This window comes from Pelecanus crispus, chromosome 6 (genome assembly GCF_030463565.1).
Source record: "Pelecanus crispus isolate bPelCri1 chromosome 6, bPelCri1.pri, whole genome shotgun sequence".
NCBI classification, from domain to species: Eukaryota; Metazoa; Chordata; class Aves; order Pelecaniformes; family Pelecanidae; genus Pelecanus; species Pelecanus crispus.
Window position 1 is genome coordinate 8662338 of NC_134648.1, and position 27388 is coordinate 8689725.

Sequence of the window (27388 nt, forward strand, 5' to 3'; positions counted from 1 at the left end):
TATAATATAATATTAAAATAAGGTCTCTCACTTATTAAAAGAAAGCTTGGCTGTCCTTTTGAGAACACTATAACAATTTACAATGGCAAATTTATTGAAAAACAAAATTCATTTTACAAATTCACAATGCTTTATCAATTTAAAATGAATGCTGCATTTCCAAAAAGCACAACCTCTAACTTCTCTTCTTGTTTCTTTTGTACCAGCAATTTACAAAAAAAACCAAAACCCCCAAAACCCACCCCAAAACAAAAACCCCTCGGTTCCCTCAAATTCTCCCCCCCCCCCCCCCCAATTTTGAAATAAACATGTAACAGAATGTAGTTTTATAATTAGAAAATGGCAGTTTATAGACCTTCCCCAGTTCCAAGTGTGCAGTAGTGCTTCATGATCCTTGAGGGGTTGGAAGGTCAAATATAATTGGAGGGTTGGTTGGTTGAAAGCTGACTGTACACGTTGAAGCATTGATGTACGTTGTGTAACCGTCTGTCATAATGCCATAACCTGTAGGGAGAATGTGTCACACTCACTACGGTATAAACAAACGATACTGCCCCTGGGCAGCTGCGCTGAAAACTTGTTGTGGGATCAATGCTTTGGAATACAATTAAATTAATCCCTTCAAAATGATACAAGCTCTTGAAAGCTACCACAAAGGCTCGATTGAAAAAAAATACAATGTACTGTATTTGAAATGAGAACTCATGTTTTTGTTTTATGTACAAACTTCCGCCCTGCCCCGGAAAATCCTCTGTTGCAACTGGATACAGCAGAAACAGAGACAAAACCACGCACGTCCTTCTTCTAATTACTTAATTAGTGAGCTGTAGTTTGCATGCCTGTAATGTCTGTCATAAGAAAAAGACCAATCAGGAGCAAAATATTGAGAAGTAGCTTTGGTTTCACCTACAAAACCCCCTCTCTGGGCAATGAACCGAACCCAGTAGACTTTCCCCCTGCTAGCCCTGATCATGCAGTTCCTCATCACAGGACTGCCGAGCTGGTGTTCACGCTGGCTTTGACACCTTCGCAACTCATTAGCAGGTTAAAAATATACATACATACTTATTTACTTTTTTACACGTACATATATGTATGTATGTTATCTGCCAGTGAAAATCACGGCTAAGGAAAGGAATCTCCTGCTATGAACACAACAGAGCACTGGAGGTCAATGGATGACCCGTAGCTTAAGCAGAAAACAGGGGTGAAGGTTAAACAGACGACTGGTTTTTGTTAGGAAGGGATCTTAACAACTCATTCCCGAATAAAAAAGCAAGAAGCAGCGAATATTAATCAGTTTTTTTCAGCACGCCAAGGACTTGACTCCTCAGTAACACTATGGCATCAGTTTCAGGATGCCGAAGACTGTATCAACCTCGTAAAGACGTGGCCAGCGACGCTCTGGCTCGGTGCGCCCGAGGAGCCAGCAGCAACGCTGCTCCTCTGCTGGCCCCATCTTCTCTCCCACCCGCCGCACAGCAACAGGGCGCAACAGAGGGTTGTGCGCTCCAGTGCTTCTGGGCAAGGGGAGCAAACTGCAGCGGCCCATGAGCTGAGTCACACCTGAGCCTTCATTCAGCAAATGTGATGTGAGAAAATGAGCGATGACAGAAGTACGGAGATACTGAGAAGGCAGAAGCTCTCCTCTTACAGACACTCTCTCAAGGATAAGGAGATGGGGGCTCCAGTTTCAGCAGTGCAAAAGGTGAGAGAAAGCTTTGCCATTGTTTTCAGCTGACACCAACAGAAAGCCAACAAAGAAGTTAGAAAAAAATCTAGAAGAATTGGGCACCAAATGTACTTTAAAAAAAAACCAAACAAAACCAAAACCACACCAACCCAAAAAATCAGAGTTTCACGGAGGAAGAGAACTTCCCATCACTAACCCACAGGGGAAAAATGTTTTTCTTTTAAACCATTATGATACAGTACAGATCACCGCTGCCTGAAAGCTAAGATAAATACAGCTACCTACGGTGTCTATCAGAAAGAATAATCACTTCAGAATTGCTGCACTGTCCGCCTGTATTACTTTATTTATTTAGACTGGCAATTTTGATTTAGACCATCTCACGGTGCGAAAAACCTTGTTTGCAGTTGTTCTTGCTTATCAACCAGGAAAAAAACCTGCATCACCAAAATGTGTGTATAGCCTCTGTTGATTTAATGGAATGTGGTGCATGTTCATCTCAGCTGGAGTTGGATGAGAATTGCACTGTAAGATAATGGTCTTAGCACTTGGATTTCTTTCTGTACTGAAACAAGCCATTCTTGTGTCTTCTGCATAAGTACTGAACAGGATTTTAACTTTTTTGTTAGTATTCTTCTATGAACTTATTTGAACGTTCACTTTTAATTTGTGCTACCACCTTTCCTATGAGATTTAAATGTAAGGTGCTGCATGTGGTTCCTCGGTGCTTTCTCGTAATAATGACCTTCTATGTTAAAATACCTTCCTCGCCCATTACTTAACACTATTACAACTAGAAGTTTCATCATCCAATGTGCCTACAAAGGCTGTAGACAATTTACGTGTTTTAACAGGAATTCTTGCTGTATTCTCTTATTCTTCATATGCAAGGATTAATATTTATACAAAATATCCAATCTTTTCCTGGGTGCATTAGAAGACTGCTATTCATGCCACTGTACTTAAGATCATGTCCGTATTTCCATTATAAACTCTATATTTACAGATACCAGGCCTAAAACTCATTGCACAAAGTCACAAGGGCTTCAGAAAAACCAACACCACTAGTTGAGAAAGCTGTCCTTTTTTTATTTTTCTTTTATGAAGTCCTCCAAATCCTTAAGCCTATGCAGAACCTAATTAGAGTCAATGGAGAAACCTCCAGGGGGGACAATATAAAGCATTTAGCGTGTAATTTCGAGTTCTAGGGTCACATATCTTACACTCTCTCTCAGGCAGAAATCCTAGTGTTGTCTCTCCGCCACATGAAAGCTACAAAATTGTATTAAATATTTAAGTATCTCCAAAATGGATTTAATCTCTCAGTCTCTTCCACTGCCACAAACTGAGCTTATTGTTTCTGAAGCTTCACACTCTGCCTCATCTGGTACTGATGGTGGGGAAATATCTATTCTAAAATATGAGACTGCTGGAAGGTAATACGCAGTACAAACTGTATTACAGGATGGTTTTAGAAATGTATGCAAAGTGAGTTCTGGCAATCTCTCCTCCTGATGTCTGACTGAAGATGCCCTCCTTTCTGATTATCCTTATACACTGAGGGAGGTGAACTGAGACAGTAAGTTGTCAATTTTCTTTTTTTTCTAGCACCCTTCTTGGCTCTTGTGCTTGGAATAATGGGGATAATTTTCATTTTGGCTTACAAGCGTGGGGAATCTCATCTGTTTCTCTAACCAAGTTTGTCAAAATTTGAATTGCTTTCAAATAACCTGTATAGAACAACCTTTGCACAGTGAAAGATGTAGGTAGCTAAATGTAGCACACGTTCCTGAAACAGTCTGTTTTAATTTTGGCATAAATTTACAAAGCGCTGTGCATGCAATCGCTCCCCTCGCTCAATTCCCTACCTACTTTAGACCTATATGCCATTCCCCATCCCTTGCAATACACCATTGAAATGCGCTTCTTTGAAACCAGCCTGAGATTGAAGAGAGGCATAGCACTGCTCCTTACCTTCATGAATCCCACCAAAGACATGGAGTTTGGGCCTTACTCGCCTCTGCACCGTGTTCAACAGTTCCACACAACCCACTCTCTGCAGCTCCTTTGGAACCCAGTCTCGAAAACCTGAAGGCAAAATGCAATCAATACTATTAATTTTCTCTATTCAGGTAAGGTTTCACGTAGTCTTTCAGGAAGTCATAATTCACGGAAGGTTTATTACATTATCTGTAGTCGTAACCTCTCCATTAAAGCACACAATGGCTTTTAAGAAATGTTTCACTGTCACTTTGTCTTCTATAAGATTTCCTCCCTCCATCTGCATTAATATTTTTCTGGGTGTGATTTGGTTTTTTAAACTATAGGTTTAAACTCATCTTCCACCTTGAAACCCTGGCACATTTATTCCCGGCACTGCTACAGATTTTTCTTCCCTTTCCCCTCGCTCTTACAGCGGACAGCTTCCGAAACCAGCTAGGTGGTTGCTCCAGAAACAAAATACCTCTGGAAGATCAGCTGATCTATGACCCGCTACCTCTGCCACCCTAAAGACTCAAAATACAGCCTCCCACAACTTCCAGAGGATCATGGTCTGCAAATGTCAGGTTACTCCTGAGTCCCTGGTCACCAGCAACAAGCAATGTAGCAAAATAGCTTCCAACAAGCTAGTGCTAATTGACTACGCTGCCACTCAGTCCTACGGATAATATGGGAAAATGCACAAAACTTGACATCAGTTATTACCGAAGTCTGCTGCCTGGACTAGCACTGATAAGGATCAGCAGGGCAAGGAGAACGAGGAGGAGTAAAAGGGAAATCAGGAACCTCATCCAACTGTAGCACTGTTCTATTAACTTTGAAGTAATTACACCCTGTGCTAAGTTTATCCCAGGTAGTAAAAACATGTTGTGACACGAACTTGACTGAATTTTGGAGAGAACAAGGAGTCCAGTTACAGCTCTAACTCCCTTAATATTTACGTAATTTAAAAAGCAGCATTTTGTCAATATTATCATGCAGGCTGAGACTTAGACCCCCTCCTTTTAGGCACAGTAATAACAACTAATCTGTGTCTGTAGTTAAAATACGGTGCCAACCTTTTGAAATTGAACTTCATTACCTCCATCAAAACCAAAATTTAAGTACGCTTATTCAATTAAAACACTCATTAGTGTCTGCAGCATCACAGTATTTCTGTATGAACCCAATTCAGAGCAGATGGATTAGCAACCCATTTAAAATAGCACCCAGGAAACATTATAAACATACTTGTGGGATTTTTTGCTTCTTTGGGAAAATAAACAGATTAAAAGAGTGCTATTCAAAGTGTTGGTTTTCAATATCCGGTGCGCTCTACCGTCGGTGGATGGTGTATCGCTGCTTTATCAAAGCAGCACACTGGTAGCGCTAGTAAGATTAAAGAGAATTTGCAGATTGTCTTACAACATTCTCTAAGTAGTATTAAAAGAGTAACTAGGATATAAAAGGAGTGGTAAGTACATTACTGGTCAAAAACTTTCTGGACTTTTTTTTCCTCCTTAGCTCTGCTTAGATTGCTGACAACTGTGGTACAAAACATAAGCATGCATTAATTCCTGACTCCACGGTCAGAGAAGCTCTATGAGAGCACTGAACCAGCCTGGTAGCACTTAAATGCTGTTTTATAATGGCACCTTGCAATTCTGGGAAGTTTTTTTTATATTCATTAGCATCTCAAAAGTCAGTGACTTCACGTGATCATGTGATGATCTAACCCCTTGGATTTCAAGAGCTTACTAAAACCCTGACAAAAATCAGTCTACTAAAAATAATGGTAATGAAGAAGAGGCTGACACACTTTCTTACCCTTGTAAGCCATATTTATAAAAGGCAAATGCTCAGTAATTGTAAAACTAACTGAAATATTTCAAATACTGTCCTAGGCTGCCTGCCACATGTGTCTTAAAGAAAAGCAGTAAATAATATGCAATACTATCTTGTGGGGTACAGGGTAAGGAAAAAACAGTGGGAATTTTCAAATGGTTTTAGTGTGGGCTTTAATGACTTTAGGTATGCCAAAACTGAGTACTCCTGCTTCTGCTGAATGATCATCTTAGTGTCTTTTGGAGACCATCAGAACATAGTTTAGAACTCAGAATTAAAATGGGATCAGTGAATTACATTTACAAGGCAAGCAAAATTTAACTAAACTAAAAAATTCAACTACTTAATGAAAAAACAAATTATGCATTCATAGACTTGTGCTCACCTGTAATTAGTTCGAGTAAAGAACCATTATCTGAGAATGTAATTTTTTTCCTTCACAAATTTGCTACAAGCCAATTAATGTTTTTAAAACTACTGTTACATACTCCAAGTTTACCAGGACATTATCGAGGAGATTATGTGACTACATACTCCTGAACTCTTGGCTGCATACTCTAAAAGCTTAAGGAAACATGTCATTTAGTAGTTGAAAAATGTTTTAAAAGTTCTAGTCAATCTCTGAAAAATCATACGGGATTGGAAAGTGTTTGTCAGATGAATACTGTTCTTAAATAAAATGTCAAACTATAATGGCTATGGAGTCAGATATTTCATCTTCCCTAGCTTGAGTTTAACAAAAAATTTAGTTTTTATTAAGAAAACACCGGCAAGCTCAACTTGCTAAGCCTAATCATCACTTTACACTTCTTCCAAAACGGCTTTTTAATTCATAGTTTTGCATAAGGGTGCGATTACAGTATAGCTTATAGAGTTATTAGTTTTGTTTATTTTGAAAGTAAAATTCTCATGCAAAAAATCACACACAGCTTTTGTTTCACTTACCAAGGGGAGGTCCATGAGTCATTAGTATATCAATTCCCTCAGGAATAAGGTTCCACTTGTCTAGCAAAGACTGACCTCTGGGTAGGTTAAAGCCCCATCCATTAAACCACGGTGTCCTTTGGGGGAAAATAAGATGAACTGCATCAGTGTAAAATAAAAATCTCTTCCCTTCTCCAATTTTTCTGAATGAAAACAATTTCTGTGCTTCAGAGATTACTTGCAGACAGCATTTTTGAAGGGGATGCCTCTAAAACAAACTGGTTCAAACACATACATACACTAATCTGTATGTTTGAATTTAGACTAATATCCTACACTCTTTTTGCACTTTAAGAGTGTTCAACCCTGGGGGCATTTACTCAGTAGAGAGAAAGGGAAAAAAGTTCAAATACCACAGTCTAAATCTAAAGCTTTTTTCCAAAGTTTGGGGATGTTCAAACATAAGAACTCCTTCCTTATGTTACGACCGAAACAAGCAAAAATCTCAAACGATTTTTGGAGGCAAGAGTCAGTGTCTCACAGCACAGCACAGGGCAGCTAGTGGGAAACAGCCCAACAGGAAGGCTGGGCGATGCCGCAGCTAGAAGCCCCGTCTGTACCGCACTGAACTCAAACTCACTCCTTACAGCACTTTTAGTATCAGAACATTGTCACAGAACTTGGCTTTGAACTCCTGAGCCTCCTAGAGATCTTGACCACGCAATGTTTAGCCCCACAGTGACTTTTTCAATAGATCTTGTAATTTAAAATCAATTTAGTGTTTCATAAGGAAAACGGAGATCCTCGGTCTCCACCATCATAACATAGTGTTATTCTGAGACACTGGTTTATCCATCAACCCAGGCCCATAGTCCTGAAAAGCAGACTTTCCAGGAGTACTTTTTCAATGTGCAACAGCCAAATTGAATCATTCCGACGCAGGTATATTATAATAAAGCCTTTCCTTATCAGGCAGGTACACAGAGCAATTGTTCTGAAGAGCTACTATAATATTTACACGTGTTACCAACAACTTTTTATACAGGGGTTAGCAGTGTACTAATTTTAAGAGTTTTCAGCCATGTTCCTAGAGCTCAGGCAACAGATTTAGACTGAGCTGCTTCATTTCCTAGGTAGGATACTCCTGTCCTAGCCCTAGTCATTTGGGGGCATCTTTGTGAGAGTCCAAGCTACTCCTGCAGTCTTCTGAAAATAAAAAATAAAAATTGGGGGGGGGGGGGGGGGGACACGGGGGACGGACACGACACCAACCACACACAAACCTTAAAGAAAAGCATACCTGTTAAAAGGAGAGATTGTTAAGAGTCCTACATCATTTCATTATATAATCTGCCTCCTACACCCTCTAAATAATGCATTTTTCAGTCTCAAATATGCATTTAAATGAAAATTTCCAGCTCAGATTAATTACAAAAAATAAAATTAGAGATGCAAAGTATTTTGTTTTCCAGAGACAATAATTTGACCAATTAAGATTATACCCAGTTATATGTATGGTCTGAATTCCTGACAATCGGCAGCATGGGAAAACAGCAGGCGCTGCTAATATAGGAGCAGGAAGGTCGCTGGTGCCTTAGTGACAAATAATAGACATATCCCATGTAGTCAGTCCTACTGAACTAATATTTATACTACACACACAGAGGAACTCGTTCAACCTAGCAGACTTCCTGGATGCTGGATGAACACTAAAAAAAGAAGGGAGAATCAGATGATAGTGAAACATTTTATGTGAGCTATGGGTTCCTCATGTGCATAGCAACGAAACTTCACCTCTCACTGCTGGCTTACTCTGCATCCACTGAAACACTTTTTCAAGTTCGTATGTTGTAAAGTAAGGTCAGCATACCTCACAGGAGGTTTGTATGTAACTGAATTAAAACCCAAGCATGTGTCTTAGCTTTAACTAAATCACAAGTGTTTTGGCTTTTCTATGATTGACCTTTCTGAAACACATATCTAAATTTCGTTTCCGATAATGCTCCTAGGTTTTAACGCATCAAGATTATCCTAACCTTCAGGGCTGCAGTTAAAAGTTAAAATATGGTTTGGCTAAACATTCAGCTGCTTAAAAAACCAAACACACAGCGCATAGGTTGAACTTTTCACTGTCTATTAATGATTCTTTCCCCACTTGCATTTCTCCTGCAGATAGTACTGTAGTTATTACACCATAGTTAAACGTGAAATGTGAAACCACATCTGTGATCTCTCTGGAGCTCTTTGGAGACTACAGCCACAGAAAAACCTGGACTTGTCTGCAGGTTTTTTATTTTATTTTCTTCTGAAGCACTGGGGGAGGAGGAAGGCAACCTGAGCTCCAATATATTCTTCGTTCACCAGCCTCTGTAATTAGCTGTGACTAACAGGCACCACATGGGAATCCACTTGTAAGAAAACTTTCAAGAAACCTTCCCCATTATGCAGTGTGTGCACAAAAAAGACGGTCAAGTACGTCTTTAATATACTAAATATTTTCATACAAAATGAATAAATCGGGGAGAAGAGAGGGCATGACTGGAAGAACACCTGGATTACAGATTTAGGTTTCAGACCTCTAAAGCATGAACCGGTACTGCATATTCAATGAGTGCTGTGCCCTGACTACGCAAACCGAGAGCCACCGGCCCCTGCGTCTCTGAGGTGGCTCAGGCCTCGCCAGAAAGCCAAGAGGAAAGAGGAGGTGTTCAGAACACCACCAGCAAGAAAAAACAGCTTTATGGCACAGATTCAGGTTTAGATGAGATCACAAGGAAGGTCATCCGATATTTGCACTACGCTGTGTTGCAGTGCAGACAAAATGGAGTTGATGTACTGTGAATCCCATGAGAGGACTGATGAATAGCTGTTTATCCCCAGCAAACTTTAAATGGGCGCAAGACAAAGCCTGCACTGTAGGCAGGTAGCATCCTATCAAGGGGTATCAGATAGGGATATTTCACTCTTATTAGTGCCCTGTTTTGCATATGTAAGACTTAAACAGAGCCACTCTCAACTTCTAAATAATTTAGAGCAAAAAAATTACGCATGTAGTTATGTGCCTTCTGCAACATCTTCTTAAACTGATTACTTACTGGGAGAAACCACCTCTTATGCAGGAAGAAGCATCTGTAATGAACTTTGCCTGCACCCACCTGTGGTAAGTTGCAATCAGGTGCAACTAATTAGTAAAGGCTACTCAGTCATTAGTAACCAGATTTAAGATCTGACATATTTTTCTTTCCTATGAAGTTCTAAGTAAAAGATTTCAGTTAACTCCTAAACACATTAACAGTATACTTCATTTTTAAGTAGCTGGCAAGAAAAGAAAGCAATCAGCTGTTGAATAGTGCCACAAGGGAGGCGCAGACATAAAAACCACAGGGATTAGTAATGAGAGATTACAAATGATTTTGTCATTTTACATTTGACGGACCAGAACACTTCCTCATACCCGACGCGCGTCCCGCATGCATGGGGTGACGTGGGTCCTGCTTGCCCGGCGTGTCAGCCCGTGTCCGGGAGAACCTAATTGAGCCTCTGCTCGTCAGAGTCACGTTGCACTTCACAGCATCGTTCACGTGCCATCAAACTGTCACGATAATTCTTGATCCCTGGCTCACCTGACAGCTCAGCCCTCCCCTGACTGCAGAGCTTCCTTATCATTTAGGGATAGCGGTTATGCTGGCACCAGATGTGACACAGGGAATATCCTCATGAAAGGCAGACACCTGGCCCATCGTTACCCTCTTCAGTTCTTAATTTCTACATGGGACTGCCCACAGATCCCCCTCCAGCTGGCATTTTGGAAGTTACATTTTCTGCAATTCAAAGAATGCTTATGCAGTAGACTGCATATTATCTTCACACCTTGTGCTGCAAGAGACGCAGACATCACTTGACATAATACCAAGGAGGGGATCTCAAGCTTCGCAGCAAGACTCACCCTCCTTTTGTAGGTGCATTGGGAGAACCCCCTGACAAGACAAACAAATCCATCTGCTTTTAACGGCAAAGAGCTGCCTCTTCAGCAGGTGATCAGATCTCCCTTCTCCCAATTAACTTTCTATGGGTTTACTATTTTACTATTACATTAAAAAAAAAAAAGCAGCACAGTGATGGAGCATTATTTTATGACACAAAATCACAACCGCTCCTTAGCATGTACACCTCAGAAGCAACACTGTCACATGGGCAAACAGGAGACACAAGGCCATGGCCAAGTTCCTCCAGGTGATACAGGAATTTCAACTCCTCCTGGAATTTTAACATTTTTAAAGGATGGTATCTCCTACTACCTACTTTCATCTCTTTTCTGGCTCATGAATTTAATTACCTGATCCTCAGAGTTCAACAACTCAAAAGGGAAATGTACAATGAGACCTTCTAGATTCCACCAGTAAATCCATTTACTTCAATAGTTACTTCTAAACAGGATTTAAAAAAAAAAAAAGTTATCTCATGGGTTTTTCACCCCGTGTATTCATTCATTTTTAAGGATACCCAGTCTTTTAGGAAAGCTTCAATTTTATCCTTAATCCAATCAGTAAAGCGCACAGGAGGCAAAAAAATCTCAGTCTGTTTCCTTCCACAGGACAACAGCCAAGGGGGTGTCTAAACAGCATCACAGCAAAAGTACTTCTACACAGCTAAGAACAATAATGAAATGCTCTTTACTTTTGTCAGCATTCAAACTGAACACACAGACCTGGCTCAACGAGGGAGAGAGTTCCATTAGCAGAACAAACACAGTGGGGCAGGACACCGGTCGCACTCCTAGACTTGTTCAGTTACAGGACTAGCCTACAAACATATCCCCAAAGTCTCTATTACAGTCCAAGACGAAAGCTGCAGCAGTGCAGCGGACTAGCAGAGAACAAACTGCAGAAGGGGTTTTAAAAAAAAAAAAAAAAACCCACCCCAACAAAACAGTGGCCTTTGTGCTCAGTAAAGAAAAGCCTTTCAACCCTCCTCCCTACACCCCGAACGCTGTGCACAAATGTTTGCCAGGGCAGAACAGCACACACGTGCCTGTCTCCATTCAGTCAATGGACAGAGCGTGCCTAGTGGGAATACAAAAAAAGGGATTGTGGCGTGAGGCGAGGGAGAAGGGGAAGGAGAGTGTGTGTAATCATGGAAACAAAAGGCTGAGTAGGGCAAGTGCACAACGTATTAAGGAAGCACATTTTACAAGATAAGAGCTTCCATAAAGGCTCTGAAACTTGTCTTCAGTGCTACAAAAGCATTTTTTTGGTTAAGCTCTTTTTCATAGTGAATATTCAAATGCTTTTTCAAAACGTAACAACAACCAGGAAATCTTAAAGGCTAAATGATTTCCTAAATGTGCTCATTATACGTAATGTGATATCAGTAAAAGGCAGAGTCTGGTGGCTCAAGCTGTATTTCATTCCCACTAGCATTTACCTGCTGTGCCTCAGTGTCCCATTTAGAAAGTGACGACAATAATACACAACCAAAAAAGCATCACGGGGTCTGGTTCCTTGGGATTTTGCTTACCCTGCATCTTTTAAACAGCTGAAGCTCTCACGGAAGTGGGTTACTAGTACTGTGATTATATTAGTATGTGTCTCCTTATTACTGACCTGCACAATAGTCACTAAGTCTGTAAAACATAGCTCTGCTGTTTTTACAATGTTACAAAACCCTGAAGCCTCAACAGCTGCTGGTAATTTCTGTTGGTAGGTTTCCTCTCTCTTTCAACTCACATACCACAACCTCTAAGCACTTGCTGGTTGTCTAAATGACAAAGCATTTGAGAAACACAGTCCCCACACATCCACCATGTTTGGAGGGAAAGAGTCCACGCACTGTCTTTTCTCTCCGAAGCGGTCCTCCGCGATGAAAAGTTGCAGCAACAACCTCACCGCCACAAGCTAGTGCGGCCTGGAATGCTCCTTGCACCAAGCTGTTCTCAATTTCTACCTCAGGTTGTACAAACTGGTCAATGGAGGTTTTAGCTTAGAATCCTGTCAGACAGAGACCTGAGCTTGGATCTCTGAGCGGTAAGAAAGGAAAAGCTAGGACGCCAACTGCTGCCATTCAGCAGGTTCCATGGATGTGATCTGGACCAGATTATCACCTAAAACAGGGACAGATATGGAAGTGCAGCTTTAACTGTCCATACGGCTGGGAAACAGTATGGGAAAACCGTATGCATCTTTCAGTTCTTCCCTCTCCCACTCTGGGCATCTCTGCCTTTGCTGCTTCCAGGCTGCCCCAACTTTTATTGATGGGTAACTGAGCTCTGGTCCCCAAATCTAAAGCCTACTGCCTCCGCGGATACCTTTCGGTGTTTGGTTTCTCTGATGGCCCATGCCAACCAATGGCATCTTCTATCCGCTGTCTTGAACAGTTAGTGATGCGTTTTGGAGGAGGAACATAAAACATCTGCTCAGTTCACGTGTTTTGTGTTAACAATACCAGAGCACCACAGACGTATTTAAGACCACAACTCGTCTTCTATGGGGAAGGCTTACATAAAGGGAAAAAAAAAAAGAAAACAGAAGGAAATTGAGTAAAGAAACACATAGAAACATGCGAGGGTTTAAGAAACTTGAGCCAAAGGAGCAGACAGGCAGGTTAAAATGCCATGGAGGATCAGAAGACACGGAGGACAGCAGGACGCAGAGCACAGAGCTCCCTGAGAACAGGGGGACAGAATATACAATGAAGCAGAGGAGGGGATGACACCAGGAAGCCAGTGGATACTGGAAAGGAGAGGAAGGGAGTAGATAAATTTTTAAAGTTTATGACTCAGACGACCTTTGCTTAAGTATCTGAATTGCTCATCAAAGAGGAAATTTCCTCCAAATCTTCTGAGGTTTTCCAGTCCCTAACTGAATTGCAATTATTTTATTTAGGGCTTTACTTAATGAGATCTGGGAGGTATTTTAATATCCCAAAAATATGAAAATAATTCAAACTTGACTCAAGGGCTAATTTCATTCTACTTTTAAAAAGAAGAGAATTACAAAGGCCTACTAACAGAAGCAAGTATTAGACCTGGCATATTTCTGTGCTTCATATGGTTGAGGGTGGCTTGAAGGGTAGACCTGGTCTAAGCCAGCACCAGCCTCAGCTGGGGCCGTACAGTAAGTACACTGTGTTTCCCTGCACGGCAATGGGAGCACTGTGGCAGCACCTCAGGCCTACGAAGTACCATGCTGGACTGATTTGCAAAACCTCTTCTCATTCCAGAGTGGGCGCATTCTCCCCTTCATTCCCACACCGCACCCCTCTGCAGGGTACATGCACCCTTGAAGTGTAAAAGGATGCTGCAGGACTGAAAAAAGCCTGAACTCCTCAAATTCTTATGGTGGAATTTTGTGGTCTTTGTAGAAACATAGAGAATCGTAGAATATCTACCTAGAGGAGGGAGTTCCTTTGCCCAGGACCTCACCATAACATAAACCGAATGTCCATTCCGAGGGACAGCCCAGGGGAAAGAGGAAAGAAAAGGAAAAAAAGCAGCTACCTGAAAATTTTGACAACTGTGCATGTTATAGAACGATGCTTGGATGCCTGGTTTCTTCTAGTAAACGTGATCATAATACACTAGTTGTGTTGCATCTTAAATTAATTTTCTACATGCCTCTTATTATCCATGCAGGAAATACAAATTGACAAAGCCTCCACCCCAGGTAGATCTGGAAGAGGGTTTTATTAGTAGCCCTGTTTCTGCAGTGATAACACTAATTTAAGTAGAGCAAAAGCAAAAGCAAAGACCTCTCCAACACACGCATATCTGTGCATATTTTTGATTCACCTGGGGAGCGTGTGTGCCTGTGACGTTAAAAAGCAAAATCTGTATGGATGTAATTGCACCTTGTAGCTTCTGTTGAATGCTTTATATATTCATAAAAGTAGCATTTGGAAAATGCTAACTGAAGATGGCTACCTTTAAAAGAAGCAAGCTACATTTCAGTGAATTGTGAAACAAATGTTGCCAGATATAAGGTAGTATAACAAATAAAACACTCAAAGGCAGTTATGCCTGCCTGCCCTATCGGTAAATTTGGTTCTTGTTCCCTAAGAAACAGCCTCTAGAAACGTCATGTCTATGAATGCTACTTAAACCAGACTTATTTAGCGTCGCTAGAGAGTCTCTGTAGTTCCTCTGAAAGGCTCTGCTGGTCAGAGAACATGACTGCTTATTCATTAATGAATGCCGAAGCCACAAACCAGAGGAATTCCAGACACATTTCTTATGTAGTGTTTCAGCACCTTTCCATCTGCACCCCGTACTGCTCTTAATATACGTAACTGCATGACACCACCATGAAAGGTGAGCCTTCCCCCAGAGGGTTAGTTTTGGCTGGGGACTCCCTAAGAGCCGCTGAGCCAATGTACCAGTTCACTGCTGCCCAGAGGGGCCACGGCCCCCCATACACCCGTCATCATTCCTTGTACCGGCCCCAGTTCTTGCGGGCCCGATCTGTTTTGAGTCCTGACCGCAAAGGAGGGAGAACACTAGATGATGTCACTATTTCTACGAGCCATGGCGCAAACCCCAGCCACAGATGACGGAGGAAGAAGCAATGGCTGGGCTACCTGAAAGGAAGTAACTTTTCTCAGTCTGTTGTTCTCTGAAGATAATCCTCTGAAAACAAGAGAGACTTGCCGTTTTATGCCTGCAGGAACACCTACTAGATATCACACCTATGTTTTGAGCCACCTTAGGAATGAAAACCACCAGCAGCACTCAATCTCTCACAGTAAAACTGTGGTTAGTACACACCCAAAAAGGACTCTGAGTTATGAAGTCTCTCAAACAGCGGGCTTACAGCAGAGCCGAATTCAGCTCTTGGTTTGGCATTGCTTTAGCGCTTTCCATATAACACACTTCCATGCTCTAGCACACGGAATCAAGAAGAAAAGATTTTGGTTGTTGTGCCCTTATGTTCCGGATGTATGGGTTGCTCTTGCTTTTCCTGATCTAACTTCCAGAGTTAACAACCAGTTTGTTGTTTCTGAAAAGTAAAAAAACAATGAAAAAACCCCTCTAAGTACAATCTGCATCACAATCACAGGAATTCAGATGTTTTCAAAAACTCTTTTCAAGTACCTTACAAGTAATAATTAATTTAGCCTCAGAATAGTCTAGATAGAGCACTGTTTACAGAGGTACTGTGCAGAACTAGACTGACTACACCAAGAATAAATTTGCCGGAATATATGCCTAAGTGCCTTGCTTAAAGTGAATCAGATGGTAGACACCGACTGCCGCCCTGCATGGTTTTCACTATTTGTCTTTAACAATAACTCAATTACCCTTACCTACTCCAATGATTTAAAATCAGACCCTGAGATTGCTTATTGCCAGATGGTGCTGTTTAACTATAAATGCCATCACTATTTTTATTTACATTTTCCTCAAAATGCTGCTTAACATCCTTCAAGAAGAAACTGAAACTTTTCAGAATGCCTGCTAGGAAAAAGAAACAAGGTTCACATGTATTAGTCTTCCATGCACACAGAGCCCACGATATTTAATTGTAGGAACTGGTAACATAATTTTCTGAAGATTTACAGAAAAGAATGGAAACAGTTAGTTATAATTAGGCCACAGGATGCTTCCAGCATTTCTTGTTTGTTTGACGTCTGTGCTGCCTCCCAATTCAGCTCATTCTTGAAGCTGGATGTCAAGTCATTTACCCTCAGTAACCAGATGAAAACAGCCAAAACAAAGAGTTTCCAGTGTCACAATACACGCTTATTTAGTATTTAGATACAGCATAAAATATCATAGCTGGACTTTAAGCAATAATACTGCTTTGCTACTTAAGTTTTAGGAAATGTCATTTATTTAACAGATATGCACATGTGCTTCATTTTCTTCATTTATTACAGCCTTTGCTTTGTGCAGAAATTCAACATCTGGCCTACTCAAAATTTCACCTTTACTGAAAACTGTGATCCTACTTTGCAGTCTGCAGGAAGGGAAAGTTAGCAACTCCTCTCCCACCTTCATCCAAAAACACTGCTACTTGATTTGTCAAATTCTGTCAACCAAGAAACTTAAAAAAAAAAAAAAAAAAAGTCATCTGGGGAAAAGGGTGATCATGGATCTCCAAATGCATATCACACCTCCTTCTCAGCTCAGGAAACCTCAGGAGACTTATAAGCAAACAAAGTTCACACGTACAAAAATCCTATACCCGATATTACATGCATACAACGTATGTGTGTGTGTGTGTTTATATATATATGTATAAAAATACATTTATCTCCTGTTGCTCTGCCTGTGACAAGGAGTCCAACAAGTAACTTGAGAAATGGTGCAATGCACTCCCAAACCAATGAAAACTCCAACTGCTGTAGCACTCAAGCATGACCCTAGTAATATAAGCTAACATTTTCAGGTTATTACCTGGAGGAGGTATCTTATGTATGAGCTGATTTAGCAAATCAATTAAAGTAATACAGTTATATGATCAACAGATGAACACAAAGAAAAAGAATTACAGGAGACACGGAGGAAAAAAACCATGAGGGTCATAAAAGAAGCAGAAGCTGCTTAAAAGACTGCAGAGAGTATGCGGCATCACAGAGGTAAAAGGAGCATTATTTTAATCGAAAAGGATCTGTTTAAGCATGGGTCACTCACTTTTGTTGGCTTCAAGATCATTAAACAAGGAGCTCTGATTACATGCAGGTCAATTTACGCAACATTTAATTTTAGGCTCACCCACCTTCAGGTTGTTCCTTCAAAGAGGTTTGTGGGAGGTGCAGATTACCACAGACTGAATGAGAGTTAATTTGACTCTTCTGGTGAAAAAAAACCTAACATGAAACTTTAATTAGAAACCAACTAGTAGAATTTTTACCTCAGTATCAGTGACTCCGCCTGATCAACAAAATGCTCTTCACGCCCTTTCCAGTTCTCACCTTGATGGAGAGAGGATTTTGGCCCCCCCATCTCTCCAAGACAAGGTGCAACACCTAATTTTCCTCAAGAGACTGTTAATGGAATGTAATTAAATGCAAGCAAGCAGCAGCAAAAAAAGAGGTAGGGAAGATGTCTTTCTCATCAACCACCAGCCAAAACTCCAGGTTTTATGAAAAGCCCGGGTTGCCTCCTAGTTGGATTGCAATGTAGTTCCAAAACCTCTGAGTAGCCGGCTGACCGAACCGCTTCTCCTGGAACTGCAAAGCACCAGCCCCAGTCCGGGGCACAGCCCAGTGAACAAGGTGCTGGCACCGTCAGATGTTTCTGGTGCTCTGAATGCCGTGCTATAGGTTTATGAATATGCAATTACATATTCATCCCCTGGGATCATATACACTTGTATTTTTAAAAAACCACACTTCCAAAGAAAAGTTGTGAGCTCGTATTCCAAGTTCGCACCTGAAGTAAATTTTTTACTCCTGAGTTACAAGTCTATGAACTGGTGGTTTATAATAGAAAGGCAGACTGACATTTAAATAGAGTAGCACTAGAATAATGGCTTTATATTAGTATTTTATGGGAGGCTGAATAACCACAGAGTTAACATACTGTATTTTCTGGCAATAAAAATATCTGTTGAAAACAAAAGGTCATTTTATTTGATAATGTGAACGAATTAGATTTGTATTGTATGGTCAAGAGAATAAAGGAAAGATTAATTCTTAGAGGAGAAGTCAATATATCAGGATGGCTAGGATTGGTTTGGTTTTAATTCTTTAACCATGTTGTAAAGCCAGCAGTTCATAACCCACAGCCGTATATTGCTGTACACTGTAGGTTTTAATACAGACCCCAGACTTCAGTCTGATCTGATAAAAATCTGAAACTTGCAGGAGGCCATTATGTGGGCAAACTATTCATTTTATATTCACCTCCTTGTCGTGTCAGTGCAGAGGTCATCTAAAGAGGGGGCCTAATTAATCAAACTGTCAGAGCCAATGAGGAGGAGCATGTTAATAGGACTTTTATTTCACCCAGGAAAGCAGTGGTCTGACAGGAACCAGAAAATATGGCCTTGATGTTGCTGTTTATTAGCAATGCTGAGATCAGTGGTAATAGGTGCCAAGCAGCCTATGTTTGATAAAGCACTGAATGTCAAGAACCTGCACCAACTAGAAATTAGACTGACAAGAGGCAAGCATATTGATAGCTACCGGAAAGCAGGTACGGTTTGCATGCGAGCACAAAACCAGAACCTGCACAGGACACATTCGCATTTCTTCAAATGTAAAGTAAAAAAAAAAAAAAACAAAAATCCAAACAAACAAAAAAAAACCCAACCCAAAACCAACCACCCCACACCAAAAAAGCCAAACAACCCCCAAACCACCCTCCCGCCCCCAAATACCAAAACCCACCAGCTATTTTCCTGCACTTAAAGGTGAGGCTTTGCAGTATTTAACTCTTTTTTGGCGTGTATAGGCAAACACAGTGGCACTAGCACAGAAAAGCCCTGAATTTGGAACAACAGTGCTGAACTTAAAGGACTACGCTGATGGCAAGCCGTGGTGGTATAAGGCCAGCAGCCAGCGCAGCCCTACATCTCTGTGACCCCTTGAGAGAACCGCAGGACTGGAAACGGCCTAGGGCTAGCGGAACGGCCGGCACTGACTGATCCCGATCGGCGCACGGGCTGCACCAAGATGCTACGGCACAGGCAGCACTTAGGTCTGTGCACCTCTTGCCTGTGTTAGATCAGGCAGTCGACGGGTTAAACCCTGGCCCCACAAAACACAATGATAATGCTAATATAAATGCGGTGAAGATTTCATTTCTTACCCAAAGCCTTTCCACAAAACTGATGTTCTTAACGCAAAGTGCATGCCCATAGTAAAGAAGGAAACAAGCATATCTAAAAGGGAGTGAGTGGGAGATATAAGAGATGCTCACAGTTTTTGAAGGGCACTGGACTCATTTTAGCAGCAGCCACGGCATTTGCTGTGTGGGTGATATATGTAAAATTTTAAATTAATTATTTTAGTAATGCACCCCTACGTGATTTCTCTGTCTGCAATGTATTTTACACTTCAGGCCATGGTAGGCTTTATAATTAACTACTTTCTGAAGCCATTTTAATTAATTTTTTTCCCCCAACACCATTATTTCCAAATGAATAGAGAGCTAACATTAAACAGCCTTCTAAATAGAGAGCTGCAAGAATCTACTCTTGTAGGATAAAGCACTCAGAATCACACCCCTAGCAATGCCCCTGGAAAGGTTTAAGCAGAGAACGCAGCAGCCGAAAGGAAACGTGCTGCCAAAGGAGAACCTTGGACACTGACGGGGCATGCAAGTCCCTGGCTAAGTTGAAATCTTTCTTGGTGGAAGAGGAAAGCTGTTGTGTTTATGGCTGCTGCCATGGATCCAAATATCCTCATCCTGAATGATCTTCTTTTTTTTCTTTCCCCCTTCCCTGAGAATACTCCATTGTCTGGATCTTCCTCTTAAAGGCAGCAATACTAAAAATGGAATAAATGATGCAGAACTGAGTTCTGTGCCTCTCGCTCGGGTGAGTCAGCCTGCTGGGCAGCCGCGCTGCATCCCAGGGCCCGCAGCAGGCTGTCGGCAAGGCAGGAGCCCGGGGCAGTCCCACCTTCTGCGCTGTGGACAGCCGTCCCTCACAAGTGGACCAGTACAATTCGACCTACAAAGCCTAGAGACTCTTGTGGCAAGATGTTTATCTGTTACCCACCTCGACTGGAGGTTAGATTGCTAAGCGCTAAAGTGTACAACGTTATTTTCTTTGGCGGCAAAACCACTTGGAACACCTCCTGCTTCTCTCCTGAGCCTTCTCTGCTCCTCATGCCACAGGCACCACTCCCTTCTGGTGGTACTGGTGAGACCGAGGTGGGGTCACAGACACCACCAGTGCTTAAAAAAAAAGAAAGATCTTTTCAATTATTTGGTTTTACAGGATTCCAATCTTCAACAGCACAAGTAAGGGACTGGAAAATGGTAGCACTGGGCTCAGGACTGGTTATTCAGGGCAGGAACTACTCCTCTGATGGCTAAACTCACTTAAAGCTTTACCATCAAACTACAGCTTTAAAGATAACAATGCACCCCTACCGTAAAAGAAAGGTATGAAGGATAATTAAGACACTCTTCCCTTCCTAATCTTCTGCTGTTGACAACGTCCTTTTGAATGGTTAAAATTATATTTATTTCCCCTTACAGTTTCATACTTTCTAATTTAAACAACATAAGGCACGCCCCCTACACTTCACAGAAAATATGCCGGCTTGAAAATAAATGCAGAAAGCTGAAATGTGGTCCAAATGACTACCTTTTGGAGCTTTAGATGGCTGTTTTCACACCTACAAGGAAAATAAATGCTGGTGGGTAAAATGTTAATGGTTATGAGCCTCATTGTTACATTTCTCAGTGGCGGCAGTGTGAAAATGTGTATTAAAGTCAGTTCACCACTAGCACATGAAGCAGCACAAAAATTTAGAACTGTTAAGTGAGTATCTTTTTTAAAAGTATTGAAGAGGCTTTTTCTGCCATTGGCAATGTATTACTTAGCCATTAACGTAGGTTTTTATTAGTGTTAGGATTTTATTACCTAGATTGTACTATTAGTTTGGGGGGTGGGAGGCAGTGGGGAAGGTTTGAATTTTTTATCTTGTCACACCTTCATTTACTATCATTGCATAGTCACAGTGTGATCAAGCAACTATTTCTTCAAAGACTTTGTAAAAGCATGTTCTTTAAATCGTTTGCCTAACTTCACAGAGATACTGCTCTTATTTTGAAACAAAATAAAATCTGCACGTTAATCCCAATGACATTGCTATAGGAACCTTATTTACAGTATGATAAAAAAAACAGTCCTTTCTTACAGCCTCATTAAATCTAAGCCTCATTTAACTACTAGGACATTTTTACAATGGGTTTACTGACATACTATGATAAATGTCTGTATAACATCCTTCAACAATAGCCCTGACTATAGCCATAATCACAATGTGTATAAACACTGCATCAGTTTTAACAATGCATTGTCCTGAATAGTAGGAAGTGAAGTAACACTAAACACACTTTTATAAAGCCCCGCATCTCCAAACTTGTGTTTTGCTTTAGTTTTTTTTCCATTGGTTTCTGTTTTGTTTTGTTTTGGGGGGCTACTTTGTTTTGTCTTCTCAGTGGGAAAAGAAACATTCCCCTTAAAATTATGAGAATTAAGATGCTAAACTTTTTAAATATCACAGGATCCCTTTGAAATTTTGACCTAGCCAGAAAGGTTTCCTGAAATGTGATTCTTTAGAGATAAAAGGGTTGGCAGCAGGATGAAAGCAGCCCTACCCTTTTTTCCATGTCAGAGAAATGAATGGAATGGCTTATGAATACATGTAACTCACCCATTCGGGAGCCACGCTGGTGCCTATTTGTCCTGAAATATCAGTGTTAAGTTACTGTCCAAAGCAAAATAACTGTTAGCCAGCATGAACTTGATCTACAAGAACAATGAGGGCCAGAACAAGGTTTTTAGAGACTTAACAAACTTTCAAACTTCGAGGTAATGCAAGGAATGAAAAGACATTTCTGGGGGAATCATGCTTTCGAAACACCTTCATAAACAGTTAGCCATCATAACTTATTCCTGCAAGGAACAGAGACCAGGAGTACCAGAATTGTACGACAAACTAAAACTGAACAGGCTCAACTGCCTTCCTGTTCATGGCTGGCCTCTGATTTAATTTCACATCAAATGATATTGCAAAGCTGGACACCGTAAACCTACAGTATTTTCACTGGAGACTAGGGTCTGACATTCTGTCTAAATGAAATTTCCCAGTTGTCCCAAGCACTTTTTATCTTATTTCCATGCTAGCAGTTTGAAATGTCACTATGTATTGCCACAATGACAGATGAGCAAAGGCACAAGAAAGCAACAGAGCTGGTTTCTCCAATGAACCATGCCTGGCGAACGTGCAAATTTACTTTTGCCCCTGGCTCCTGGTCCACTCCCAGGTATTAATGGTAACAGAGGTAGGCTCTGCAATGTGACTTCATGCAGGCTGAAATATAGAGCAGCGGTTACGAAAAGTTGGTATGTATGTACATACATACAGACATTATTAAAAAAACACCACTAAGGGCCATATCTTGCAAATATTTTTTTTTTTTTACTTTATTACCACAGGTTATCTCACTAAGGTTAATGAGAGACTGACAGCAATAAACCCCCTGTAATACAGAAGATTGAGCCACACAGCCATAATACATATTTTATGTGTATTAATAGACTGAGGCTTGGATGGCATCAATGAAAAAATAAAGAAAACATCCTTCAGAATACTTCTGCGTACAAGATGATGCCTCCTGCTCACTGCGATTTCAGGATCTGCAGAGACTTCCTTTCAGTGACAGTGAAGACGACCATGGCAACATTTATCATTACCCTTACTGATGTGAGTATTTCTATTAACTACAATGAATTGTTCTAAGGACAACTTCAAGACCAAACTCTGATCTTGGGTTTCTCTTTTCTAAATCTCTTTTCTTGCTGTAATGAAATAATAATCTTCTGTCTTTAAAACGGAACTTCTTTATATAGGCTTGCTCATGTCACAGAGCTGGTAACCACTAGAAGAAAACCAGATGGGTTTGTATTACCAATTAACATGAAAATATTGCTCACACTCTCTCTTCCATTTGAGTAACTGCTCACTCTGAATAACACTCCTGTTTACCTCACCTCAATGAGATAGGAAGACCTGCCACTCAACGGCAGTGACTCTGAGCAATGCTAAAAAAGGAGCAGTGAGCATTTGTACGCAGCAACCTCCACCTAGAAACATCCAGCACCCGTATCAATGTGTGAAATGCTGGTCTCATTGAAGTCAGTGTTCAGAATTTCACCCATGATTTATTTTTCAATAAGTCATCTCTCGCTGTTCTGCTCTTTGATATTGCTTTGCTACTGAGAATGCAGAAGATATGAAAAGGTGCATTTCCATTAGCAACATCCACTTCAAAAGTTCACATTCTCTTGGTAAGGCCCTGCTGCCATCCATTCGCTGATACAAGCTGTTATTCTGCCTTCACCTGCCTTTATCCTCAGAAGAAATCGTTTTGACTATCACAATACCTTCTGTGTAAAAAAAAACAGAGGTCATCACGGTCTCTCTTATAAGCATTAGGAAACGAACTTCCAAGTAGTAGAGGTAGGGTAAAAATAGGATTCTGCACCACATTTTGGCTAGATTGCCCCGAAGGTGTAAATCTATACAACTATTTTCTTTAACAGTACACAACTGAGGCTGCAAATGATCAGAATCTTCCATGACAGAAATTATACTAGCGAGATATACCATATTTGGGGGATATATTTTCAGAGCTCTACAGTGGGATGCATCCGAAACCTTCCTCTTCCGGGGATGCAGATTACCTGCCCCCAGGAGACCCACAGCCATTTCCTTAGCTTACCGTTCCTCTGCTACAGCTGGGAGAAAGAAGGGGGAAGGGGAGCAGAAGACTGTGGATCATGACTTCAGTTTATTCAATACTCTAGTGAATAAAAAACTTCCTCAGAAAGTCCTCCTCATTCAGGAGACATGAATTAATACTCTTTAAAAACCAAACAAAAAACTAGAGGAACAGCCTCACCATCCCCTACAGGCAAGGCCAGTAAGTCTACCCATGCATGCACGTATACACAGTATATTCCATATCCATTTCTTCATTTATATATATGAACAAGATACGCTATATTACATGCTACACAATTATAATCAAGTAAAAAAAAAAAAAGTGCACAGAAAATGAGGACGGTCCAGCATGTTAAAGTGGTTTGACATACTTGCATATCACAACATTCAAGTCCTTATCAAACTTTGTTCATCAAATGTTAGAGCAGTTCAACATCTGCCTGTAAATATGAGTTTTTAAAAGGGAGAGCAGTATTTAACTTTCTGTTCCAATGTCTGATTGCTTAACTGTAACCTGTACTCAAATAGATGAATTAGCAAAGTGTTTAAAATACAAGCTATTGCTGGCTGTCATCAGGAATGAGTTTTCCACAATGCTTAATATTTTTCAGTCTCTAAATCACTGTCACGATATCCTTACTGAAGTAAGTCTATCTCTGCTGTAGCTTTATTTTTTACAATGCATCAGGAACAAATACAACCTGTTATTATTAGGTACAGTGAATGCAAGTCTATTAATACTAGAGTGCTTGTCAGCTAAATTTAGCCATTCAAAAGTCAAATGTTTGGTACAAGCTAGCTTGCTGGGCTCCTTTACACCCAATGGAGAGAGAAAAGCCCTTGCAAAGGGTAATTCAACTTGTCCACAGGCTGGTGTTTAAAGCAGCTGGGATGGATTGCAGGTCCTGCTTTCTATCCCCTTTTTAGTTAAACGGAGCCATGAAACTCTTGCTTAGCTTCAACTCTCAGCTTCTAAATACAAAAAACCCCATCAAGCCTCCAAACCCAAAAATCAACAACAAAAAAATTACTATACTTCAAGGAACGTCATGCATTATATAAAATAAAGCTTCTGCAAAAACGTGGTAAGAAAGGCGTTTGTTCACATGAGCGTGCATGTATATATACAGCATAGAAAAACTGACACCTAAAAAAAATATATATACCAACTTCTGGCGATATTGAAAACCCTTCAGCATGTTTCTTCCTTGAAAGTGTGCAATGCTTATAAGGCGGCAACTGTGATACTGCTTTTAAGCTATTTTAGTAAGGGCCCTTGACAAGCTTCACATAAAATATTCAGCATTGATGCTTTCAGGTCCACACAATTTAACTTAAAAAGCTCTCTGCTTTCAGCCCACATTATAAATAGGGTTATTATAAAGGTGGTGTGGGGATTAGATGCTTTCTTTCCCTTGTCCTTCCCATCTGCCTTTCTAAAGCATGACAGTATTGGACTGCATCAAAAATAATCTAAAATTGAAAAAAAATTAAAATTTAAAACAACTTTTTAGAATTAAAATTATTTAGTGAAAGTTTTAATACTTTTTAAGAAATTTGGAAGAATTTCACATACTGTTTCAAATAGTTACGTTTACATCCCCAACAAGTAACAGTAAAGCTGAAAAGCAGCTGGAATTACAAGGGTCCTCTATTTATTTAGTCCTCTAGTATGAAACTGTATTGGCCATGCCTTTTACTGGGAAGGCTTCTGTCTTCTGAGCTAGATTTTAAAATGAAATCTGGCTTTACAGAACTGAGGAGCCAATGCTACTGATTTCAGAGGGAGCTGGCTTTCATCCCTAATCTTTTATTTTTATCTGCATAACGAACCAATACCTGCTCAATGTAAGGAATTTCTTAAAAAAATACACTGAAATACTGGAAAACATCTACGCTGTGGAAAACACAGCATCCACATAACTTTTCAGACGATAGCTGCAATGAAGGACTCTTTGCAGGCATAAAGCAAGAGCCATTTTCAAATTCTTACAGGCCTGGAGACTTCAACATCTTTTTCTAAGCTATTTAGATGCCTACGCTGGCATCAAGATGGAGATATGGTTGAGCCTGTATGCTGTATTTCATAATGTAAATCTGCAGTCCTTCATCAGGCAGAATTCCAAGTACAGTATTTAAATTTTTCTCATCTGTTGTCTAACTTCTTCATGATCAAGCACATAATTTAAAGCCTACTGAGTTCAGTGGAAAAAATTCTATTGGCTTCAATAAGCGTTGGATCAGACTCAGAGGACCACAGTCAGAAAGTTATCTAGGGCCTAAAAATGCATCTAGTGAGTTTTCCAAAGAAGCGATGCAGCCTTTCTGCAGATGCTGAAGACACTTTTATGACTGAGTGCTTTCCACATGGACTTTGAAAACAAACAGATTCTCAGTTGAACTATGCCAGTTTTGCTCACTCAGCATCAAAACTTCTAGTTATCTGAGTTTTCCTCTCAACATTTCTACATTCCTATCCCGAACTATACTAATCAGACATTTTCTTTAGAAATCTGGTGCCTCTTTTTCGCTCTCCTTTTTTCCCCCCTTCTCCCCCATCTCTGTTTGGCACACTTGGGAATTTTATCCTTGACAACAGAACTTCATGATAAAATAGAGACTAATAACACTTTTAACTTCTATTCGTGTTATGCAAAGATATTTTAACTTCTGTTGAACTCAAGCTATAGGAAATGGTGATTTCAAACTGGACTTGATACATTATATGGTCACTGAGATGTTTGCTATAAATATTTTAGATGGTAATTCTATTCTTCCCAAAGAGAAAATGACTTAATTATCAGGGCCTTTTGCTCACTCTATTCATGGAAACAGATATACTTTTTTAGCATATTTAAAGACGCTAAATTATGAAAACCAGTTCACATAGGGTAACTATCAGAGGTAATTATTTGATAGTTCATTGTGATGACCACAGCGGATTTATTTATAAAAAGTGCCACGTTTTATAACACAGTACCAAAATCAGGTACTACTTCATAGCCAAAAAAGCCTCCTTTGGCACTAGCAGATTGAAAATCACTGCAACCTGTTAGGCCGGTCCTGTTAAAATCCAGACACACTTCTCTGCTGTATCAACATTGCATGGCCACCACAATCAATTTCCTTGTCCAAAGCCACCCAGGTCAGTCTGCTGTCTTACAAGAGCTATGTATGCACATAGGTAAATATGATTTGCCGTTTGCTATGTTTTATAATCTACCATTTAACCTTTAAACATATGTTTACCAAAGCCTCTACAAGCACAATGTCTTATTTTAGCTGGAGAATATCAGGCATACAATGCAAGGTTTATACACTAACTTCTGCTTGACTGCAAAATATATCAAAACAGAGTGGGTCCCTTGTCTGTCTTGGGGGGAACAACGGTCCTGTGTCTTCTCATCCCAGATTTGACGGTCATTTACAGGGACTGAAACTTCATCTCCCACTGAAAGGAGGAGAAGTTCGCCCATTGATTTAAACTGTATCAAGATTTAATTCCAGGTGACTTTTGCAAGACATTTACTGCAGAGTTATCGC

At 40.4% G+C, this 27388-nt stretch overlaps 1 protein-coding gene across 1 annotated transcript in view; it reads right to left on the reverse strand.

The window, feature by feature from the left end:
• Nucleotides 1–385: 385 nt before the first annotated feature.
• The window catches only part of MPPED2 (metallophosphoesterase domain containing 2), a 102613-nt gene continuing 75610 nt past the window's right edge, over nt 386–27388 (reverse strand). The window contains exons 4-6 of the mRNA XM_075712865.1: nt 6464–6579; nt 3668–3781; nt 386–504 (exon numbers count right to left, since the gene is read on the reverse strand). Coding sequence (XP_075568980.1) covers nt 386–504; nt 3668–3781; nt 6464–6579 — 349 coding nt within the window. The remainder of the gene's footprint in view (nt 505–3667; nt 3782–6463; nt 6580–27388) is intronic.